At 50.5% G+C, this 9,648-nt stretch overlaps 1 protein-coding gene across 1 annotated transcript; it reads right to left on the bottom strand.

The window, feature by feature from the left end:
• Positions 1–6,624: 6,624 nt before the first annotated feature.
• On the bottom strand, positions 6,625–7,861 carry LOC103172199 (gamma-crystallin S-1-like). The gene is made up of 2 exons (XM_007885005.2): positions 7,563–7,861; positions 6,625–6,910 (listed from the first exon to the last, which is right to left on the bottom strand). The coding sequence occupies exons 1-2, from the start codon at positions 7,839–7,841 to the stop codon at positions 6,635–6,637; spliced, it is 555 nt and encodes a 184-aa protein (XP_007883196.1). The 5' UTR covers positions 7,842–7,861; the 3' UTR covers positions 6,625–6,634.
• Positions 7,862–9,648: the final 1,787 nt, after the last annotated feature.

Raw genomic sequence — 9,648 nt, 5'->3', positions numbered from 1 at the left:
TGACTGTCCCGTGCCTCGGGACGTCCTCCTGACGTGAGAGGCACTGCGTGAGTGTCATTTGTTGCTGCTGCTGCTGCTGCGGTGGTGGTGGTGGTGGTGGTCTCCCATTTGATTGTCACGGGAATCGAATTGTGTGCAAATGAGCTGTATATTCGCCGGAATAGTCTCCAGTTGACGTTTGCGCACACACACACCCCACACACAGACACCCCCCCCCACACACACACAGACACCCACACACACAGACACACACACAGACAGACAGACACAAACACACAGACACCCACAAACACCCACAGACATACAGACAGACAGACAGACAGACACACACACATACACACAGACAGACATACACACAGACAGACACGCACACAGAGACACAGACACACCCACAGACAGACTTACACACACACACAGACACGCACACCCTCCTCTCTCTCTCTCTCTCTCTTCCCCTCCCGTTCGGTTCTCTTCTTGCCAACCACAACACCATCCCCCCCGCCATTCCACCCCCCACCCCCCCCACCCCACACCAACACCCTCCCCACGCCCGCCCGCCCGCCCCCTGCAATAAAGTACGGCCAAAAAGCCAAGAGAAGGAAATGCACACTTTCAAAATGAAAACGGCAGCCAAACTCGTTAACCCTTTGCTCTCTCCAGAAACAAAACATCCTCTTTACTAAGTGGCTCTTTGGCTCAATCGCTATCGCTCTCCCTCTCGCTCTCGCTCTCCCTCTCGCTCTCGCTCTCCCTCTCGCTCTCGCTCTCCCTCTCGCTCGCTTCGGTCACAAGAGAGGGTGGGATCGAGCCAACCCCCCCCCACACCTCCCCGCCCCACCAGCTCCCCGTCGAGACCCCTCAAAGCGCTTCACGGAACACACTGTAAAGCATAGGGATTTTTGCGGGAGAAACACGGCAGCCAATTGGGCCCCGGCAGCGTCCCCACAAACAGTCGTGGGTTGAAGCGGCCAAATTATTATTTCTTTAAAACCTTTTTTGAAGGAATTATTACCCCCGGAAAAGCCATCCGCCAATCGACTAACAACCGGGTTCCTACTGACTGCCGGTAAACACAGGCGCGTGCGTGTGTGTGTGTGTGTGTGTGTGGGGGGGAGTAAGGAAACTTGCCTAAGGTTTCGCCCTGTCCTGACCCGCCCGGGAATCGAACCCGGGTCCTCTCGCTTGTGAGGCCGAGGGCTCTAACCCCTGAGCTACGGGGACTCCTATTAGGAGGTCTGATAGCGCCTTTAGGAGAAACTTCTTGACGCAGAGGGTGGTAAGAATGTGGAACTTACTGCCGGAAGCTGTGGGTGAAACAAATGACGTTAAAAGTACTGAAGAGCAAATGACGCCTTCTGGAGGGAGAAGGGGATAAAGAGGCGTCACATTCAACATAGACTCAAAAATATCCGCACTCAACCCACGACTGCTTTTGGGGACGTCGCCGGGCGCAATTGGCTGCCGCGTTTCGCCGACAAAATACACAGTCACTCTACTTCACAGTGTATCCCGTGAAGCGCTTTGAGACGTCTCGAAGGCGTGAAAAGGCACTGAGTCAAATGCAGGGATTATTGTTATTATTATTATTAATGTGGATAAATGAATGCACGTGGATTCTCATGGACCAGTTGGACAGAAGGGCTGTTTGGAAGCTGTATCGCTGTGTGCGATTCTACGACAAGTTTGTGAAAGGAGTCGGAAGGAAAGGGAAGGGATGTGAGTGTCAAACCGACAGGAATACGGTCAGGAAGTCTGAGCGAGAGTGAGAGAGCTGATTAATATTTCAGTTGAGCCCTCTTCGGCCTTTGGCGACAGCTGACGTCTCAAAGACGTGGTTAAGGCACTGCATCAAATGCAAGGATTATCATTATTATTAATAATATCATTAGCCGACCGTTCAGTTCTCAAACGGGCTTTTTCTTGGAGGAAAAGCCGTCTCCAGGAAAAAGCTTCAACCAATCGACAACAACACGTGACAGTCACCTACGGAGCCTTTCACGTCGGGAGGACAGCCCAAGGACTTGGACCCGAGTTGGGGGTTGGGATCAGGAGATGGTGGAGGGCAGGGATAGGAGGGTGACCGGAGGCACAGTCGAAGAGGAGGGTCTTGAGACGAGCCTTGAGGGGGCGAGGGAGGCGGAGAGAAGGTGGGATGGAGTTCCAAAGGGTTGGGGGCAGAGAGGCTGAAGGCCCGCCCACCGATGGGTTGGTAAGATCTTAGCGACTCCCCGAAGAAGGAGGGAGGAGAAAGACCGTGGAGGGCTTCAAAAGGGACCTCTCTTTGATTAGCAGCAACTGGGAGATATTTAACGTCCGTCCACCGGAACAGGGCACAGAGTGGGAGCTGGGTCTCACGTCTCATCTGCAGCACGAGACCCGAATTGCCTCCAGAGAACTCGCTTGCTGGGAGACTCGAAGCCGTGCGCTTTGAGACGTTTGGGTAACGAGGTGTTAAGGCGCCATAGCAGGTGCAAGGGTTTATTTTAACATGGTATCGGCCTGTGTTGCAGCACTAGAGTCGTGTCACAGAGGGTTAATGGTTTTGTCCGCAGTGACAAGAGATCGCACACACAATGGTTGGTCTTAAGCAAAGTATTGCCTTCGTCACGTGCACTTCCTGTTTGCTCAGCTGGAGATGCTTTTGCAAAATGTGTGTCAGCCCCCAGCCTGGCTCCGTCAGTAGCGCTCTCTCTCTCTCTCTCTCCCTCGCTCTCTCTCTCTCTCTCTCTCTCACTCGCCGAGTCAGAGGATTCTGGGTTCAAGCCCCACCTCGGGACCCACTCGGAACCCATAGAGCCTGTCTCACAAGGCGATAATCCTCGCGTTGGACAGAGCACACGGTTACGCTGCTGGTGATACATCTCAAAGCGCTTGGCAAGATACGCTGCGGAGTGTAGTGACCGCGTAGTTTGCGGGCAGAACGCGGCAGCCATTTGCGCCCAGCAGCGTCCACACAAACAGCCGTGGACTCAGCGACCAATTTGTTGTCGTTATTTATTTTGAAGGGATTATTACCCCAGGAAAAGCCATCCACTAATAACCGGGTTACTGCTGGGTGCACAGAGGCACGTGTGTGGGTGTGTGTGTGTGGGTGGGTGGGTGGGTGGGTGTGTATGTGTGGGGCGGAGTAAGGAAACTTGCCCAATGCTTCACCCTGACCCGACTCGCCCGGGAATGGAACCCAGGTGTCTCGCTTGCGAGGCGAGGGCTCTAACCTGTGGAGTCCTGTAGCTCAGTGGTTAGAGCACTCGCTTTGCAAGTGAGAGACCTGAGTTCAATTCCCGGCAGAGGGCGAAACCTTGGGCAAGTTTCCTTACTCCACACAGAGCCTAATAATAATCCCTCCAAAACCAAAAACAATAATTAAAAATTGGTCATTTTCAATCCACGACTGTTTGTGGGACATTGCTGTGCGCAATTGGCTGCCGCGTTCGCCCACAAATATACAGTCAATTCACTTTACAGTGTGTTCTGTGAAGCGCTTTGGGACGTCCTCCCGACGTGAAAAGCGCTATATCAAATGCAAAGATTATTATTATTAAGAGCGTTGCCTCCTCATCACGTTATGGTCGACCACAAGCCATGAGAATTGAGGAGGTTTGCAAGATGCAAATGCATTGGAGATGTCGGGTTAATGGCTTTGCTACTCCAACATGCAAAGCAGGTTGGCAAATGGAGGCAAGCATTTGAATTTGAGGCCATCTTACTTTGCATTATGTGCGCTGAACAAATGCTAAACCTTCCTCGAGCGGAGAAGGAAGTTCCTTACCAAGAAAACCATCTCTTGCCCACAAAAGGCACAGCCCTTTCCCTTTACAGTGCAGCCTGCGAAGGGCTCTGAGACGATCTGTTGGCTTTGATTGGGTCGAATGGCCTCTGACTACACCTCCTTATTTCATCACCGCGTGTCCGAACGTTGGGGTGTAAAAGAACTAAAGAAATGGGAAAAGAGGTTTGGGACATTGTTAGACACAGTTGGACACTGTGAGATACTGGATCATCTGGTGAAACCATTAGCCCAAGGATTATTGGGCTCTCCTTTTCGACCATGCCATCGGCCACCCCCCCCCCTTCCCTTCCCCTCCCTTCTCACTCACTGACCCCAGGCTCGGTCGAAGAGGAAGGTCTTCACTTTTATTAATTTAATTGTTGGGAAGGATTTATTGGACTTATTGTAAGCGTGAGGGAAGGTTTACAGGCTGTGTTTCATTGCATTATGTTATATTTATTTGAAATGCATCAACACTTAATCTGCTGAGTGTATATTTGCGTCAAACCCACCAAATGTAAGCGGTTTTTGTACTTCATGTTATATTGCATAATATTTTATGTAACTTAGCGTGACATCGGTGCAAAATTGGACCTCCTGGGCTGGATTTCACTGCAAAGTAATTGCTTCGAAAGAATCCGTCGCAAATGCGCACTTTGGCTCATTTGGCTTTAAGTGCAGATTGGCAGATTGCTCGGATTGAGGCACAGGATTGAATCATCATCATAACAATAATTAATCATGGATTTACTGTCAAGTGGTCCGATTGCGTGTTTGGCTTTTGCCTACAAAAACACACAGTCACTAACGCCTCACAGCAAAATCGTGCGAAGCGCTTTGAGACGTCCTCCCGACATGAAAGGTGCTGCGCCAAACGCAAGGATTATTATTATTATTATTAATATTATTGTTGTGTTACACTATGCGCTTGAACTTGGTTTCAGGCGCATATATTAACGTTTCAAGATCTGATGATTCAAATGCGTAATATAAATACATTCATCTGCGTCGCTGACACGAGCTCCCACTGCATTTCCCTGTGCGCGATTCAAATCACATCAAACGAGGTTAGAAAACCTGCTTAGTTTTATGACAGTAAAAATCTTCGCGTTTAATCGAGCGCTCGATCGCGCCAAGAAGATGTCTCAAAGCTCCGCACGGGCACTTGATTTTGTGGGCGAACAGTGGCAGCCGATTTATGCGCAGCCATCGGTTCTGTTGGCGGGGTGAAGATAATAATAATAATAATAGTCCTTGCATTCGATACAGCGCTTTTCACGGTCTTCCAGACGTCTCAAAGCGCTTCGCAGAATAGACCGTCAAGTGAACTGACTATAGTCGTGGGCGAGATTCGATGGTTAGCCACGACAGCAGGAGAAACTCATGTTGATTTTTAATAATAACCACAATAATCGCGCTGATCACTTGTGATCTTGTGATCCGAGGCTTGTAGGGGTGGAGTGGGGTGGTGGGGGGGGAGGGAGCCCAGAGAGCGCGTTGGGAGTGACTGCTGGAGTCTAACCAGCTAAACCCGTATAGCTTGGCCACTGAGCGAGAGAGAGAGAGAGAGAGAGCTGTCTGGCAAGAGATAAAGGCTAAGTTAAGAGTTGACTTAAAGGTTGAGTTGAAAGCTGGGCTGGTCAGCTGGAAGCAGGCGGGTGTGGTCAGATTGTATTTTGTCGGACTCGGAGTGGAAAGACCGGCTGGAAACTCGCGCTGACACATAGCCAAGGCTTTGTGTTGCCAGTCAAACTGGAACACCGCAGCAGATGTAGATCTGATAGAACCCATGAATCACTTCACACCCTGGGAACTCCATACTTACCTGTCTGAACCACCTACACGTCCCATTCTTCTTGGCCACGTCACCCAACCCCCCCCCAGCTTGGGGCCTCCAACACATCCCTCATCCCCCCTCCTCCTCCGCTCCACCATCATCGGCAGTGCTCTCGGTGGCCACGTCCCAACCCTCTGGAACTCCCTCAATTCCCCTTCCGACATCTATCATTAAGGCTGATCAGGGCGATGCTGGGGAGGTTGTGGCTTTCAGTGCAGTCGCACCCTGGCTTTGGAATGCTTGTGCTGCTAATATCTCTCCGTGTGATTGAGAGGTCTCTGTAATTGGCCAACGGTTCCATTCCCATTGATTTTGAAAGTAGTGTTTGCGGGTGGAAAAATATATTAGCAGAAGTGACACCGTTTATTACGCTATTGGGGAGGAAAAAATACATTGGAATTAATCGTGTTCTGCGGGTTAAGCCATTTTGTGAGTTTAACGGAATACCTTCTGATTCAATTTCCTCCTTGGCTTCTTTCACTTCTCCAAGTGCTTTGATGTGTCCTCGATGTCCATCTCCGTGTCTATCCCGCTTCGCGGAAGCCTCCTTGCGTTTTAAGCGCCCCGGGACACTACCCCACGTAAAGGGCGCTTGACAAATGCAACTTGTTGTTGTCGTGACGAAGTTGTGGTTTCAAGAACAAGGTCAGGGCTTTGAGCTCACAGTCTAGGGGAGGGCGGGTGTTGCGGAGGCGATGAGATGGGGTTGGCCAAAGGGCTTTCTTTATCCCGAACCCACCTTGTGATCTTCTATGACCTGATCATTTCCTAGGAGCTGCTTTGAGCCAACGAGCCATTGAAATGGGAGACCTTTTTGGGTCTTAGGACAATGTATCAAACGGGACCTTTCCTCAAACCACTTTGCGAGAAAAGTAAGAAAGTAAGAAAGAAAGAAACAGGAAAAGGGTATTGTTTAGTCTGTTGGATTTATTGGGTTATATTTGCCGCTGAGAGTGTGTGTGTGCGGGGCTGAGAGTAATACACACACACGGGCGGGCGGGGGCTGGGGTGGTGGGGGGGGTTGGAGTTTAATCTTCCAGGACCCGGCGGAAGGAACCAACCCTGGGGTTGGGGGCTCCCCAGTCAGTGTAGCGTCTGTATTCCCCCCGCTCCAGCAGGTACTGCCTCCCCCTGTAGTTGGGCTGCTCATAGAAGACCCAGGTGCCGTCCGTCACGCTGCAGGCCTGGATCTCGCGGGAGGGGAAGCAATCCTGCAGGTTGGGGCAGTCGTCCATGAACTCCACGGACTGACCCCCGAACTCGGGCCTCTCGAACGCCCTCATTTTGTGGACCCCACTCCTGGCCTGTGAAGAGAAGCCAAACAAAACGTCAGGAAGGGCGGGCGGGCGGGCGAGGGATTGGGTGGGTGGGAGGGTTAGCGGACAATCAACAACAACAACAACAACAGAGCCCTCCCTTCAGCGTCCCGAAGAGCTTAACAGTGGCGGAGCCCGAGCCCCGGGGCAGGGAGGAGGTGTCCGTAAAGGCAGACATCACGTGGGGTAAAGAAGGAAGGGGGGCACGGAAATTCAGCCCACGCTGCTCTCCCTGTCACTGACTCCCTGGACACACGCACATGGCACCTCGGGTTTTGGTTAGACCCCTCGCCTCGCAAGCCAGAGGACACGGGTTCGATTCCCGGGCGGGTCGGGTCAGGGCGAAACCTTAGGCAAGTTTCCTTACTCCCCCCCCACACACACACACACGCACACGCCTCTGTTTACCAGCAGCGGTAGGGGGGGGTTATAATCCCTCTCCACAAAAATATTTGGTCACTCAATCCACGGCTGTTTGTGGGGACGCTGCTGTGCGCAATTGGCTGCCGCGTTTATTACTGTTGTAAATAATTTTAATATATTATTAATAATATTGTTATTATAGGTATATTATTATATTATTAATAATATTATTATTATATGGTTATTATTACTAATACAGGACGATATAACTACTCACCACACGGATGGAGCGACAGGATCTGATGCAGTCGTTAAAGCCCATCCAGCGACTGGAGTCCGGATACTCTCCCCTGGTTAACACATACATGTAGCCCATGAAGTTGGAGCGCTCGTAACACGCCCAGGTGCCGCTCTCCACACGGATGGAGTTACAGCGGGTGAAGTAAGTGTACATGTCGGGGCACTCGTTGGAGGAACACTCATAGTGTCGGCCTTGGAAGTTCCTCTCCTCGTAGAACACGATCTGGAACAGCAGAGAGAAGCACAATGTCCACATCGCATCATAGAATCTTACAGCACAGAAGGAGGCCATTCGGCTCTTTGAAAGGAGCCCCCAACTAGTCCCACTCACTCCCCCCCACTCCTACCCCCAAAGCCCTGCACGCTGTTCCTTTTCAAGTCCCCCATCCAATTCCCTTTTAAAACCTATCGAATCTGCCCCCACCAGCCTTTCAGGCCGTGCAACAAGTCTCTGGGTAGAAAAATATCTCCTCGTCTGGTCTCCCATCTGGTTCTTTTGCCAATTATCTTAAATAATGTGTGTCCTCTGGTTAACGTCCCATCCACATACCAGAGGAAACAATTTCTCCCTATCTACTCTATCAAACGCCCTTCATCATTTCAAACGCCTCTATGAAGTCTCCCTTTAACCTCTCTGCTCTTAGTAGAACAATCCCAGTTTCTCTCCACATAACGGAAGATGACGGGGGGGGTTGAGATAAAGACTCTCTTACCCTCCAAAAAAAAAAGAAGAACGATAATGTGGTCGCTCAATCCCCGAATGTTTGTGGGGACGCCGCTGTGCGCACTCGACCGCCGTGTTTCGCCAACGAAACCCACAGTCAAAGTCGCTTGACAGCGTGTCCTGTGAAGCGCTTGGAGAGGCCAAATGCAAAGATTATCGTCAGTAATATTATGAGTTCGTAGCGTCGTCATCTCACCTTTCCCATTCTCTGTTTGCTGCTGTGGGTTCTGTTCCCAATAGTCTGGTGCTGTGCCAGCCTTGTTGGCGAGGATGCGTGTGGCAACTCTATTTAAACTCTGTGAATTGTTTAGCCGTTGACGGAGCCCTATTCATCACGACGGCATAGTCCATCAGTCAGCAGTGCGTGATTGGCAACGCACGCAGATATTAAACAGCTCCTCTATCTCTCTCTCTCTCTCTCTCTCTCTGGAAACTTCTTTTCTTTTATTGCCAATTTCACGCACACACACAAAAAAAATAATAATAACGAAGCGATTAATTCCCGATGTGTTATCATTTGTTCGCGGCAAATCCCCATTCAGTGCGTCTGTCGTGTGCTGTTGACGTGGGCAGAAAAAGTAAGTAATTTCCAACAAAAAAAAACCTGTTCTGCCTATGAAACCCATTGTACCCGCACATGCCCTGTACCCACCCTGACTATTGTCCAGGGAGTAACGTGCCCACGTGGCATTGAATTCATTCAAGCGCTATTATTATTATTATTATGATTATTATTATTATCTTTTGGTGAGTTTGGCCAATACAGTGGTGGGCCATTTCACACCATCATCGAATCTTACAGCACAGAAGGAGGCCGTTCAACAACAACAACAACAGCAAAATGATATTTATAGAGCGCCTTTCGCGTCGGGAGGACGTCCCATTGCTGTGCGCAATTGGTTGCTCTGTTTCGCCCACAGAACACACAGTCACTACACTGTAGGGTATATTCTTTGAGGCGTCTCGAAGACGTGATCAGGCGCTGTGTCAAATGCGAGGATTATTATTATTATCATCATCATCATCATCGTGCCTGTGCTGGTTCTTTGGAAGAGCAACCAACTCGTCCCGATCTTCTTTCTTACCCCCAAAGCCCTGCACATCTTTCCTTTTCAAGTCCCTTATCCAATTCCCTTTCGAAAGCTACCTCCGAATCTGCTCCCACCAGCCTTTCAGGCCATCGGTTCCAGACCGTAGAGAGGGTCTCTTACCCCCAGTGTCCGGGCCAACAATTCCCCCGAATCAGATCAGTCTCTCGCTTCACAGCTGTTTGTGGGACGTTGATGTGCGTAAATTGGCTGCTGTGTTCGCCAACAAAACCAATGGTCACTAACCCTAC

This window comes from Callorhinchus milii, unplaced genomic scaffold (genome assembly GCF_018977255.1).
Source record: "Callorhinchus milii isolate IMCB2004 unplaced genomic scaffold, IMCB_Cmil_1.0 Scaffold27, whole genome shotgun sequence".
Lineage (NCBI taxonomy): Eukaryota > Metazoa > Chordata > Chondrichthyes > Chimaeriformes > Callorhinchidae > Callorhinchus > Callorhinchus milii.
The sequence above is the reverse complement of the archived record's forward strand: the minus strand, read 5'-3'. Positions and strand labels throughout refer to the sequence as shown.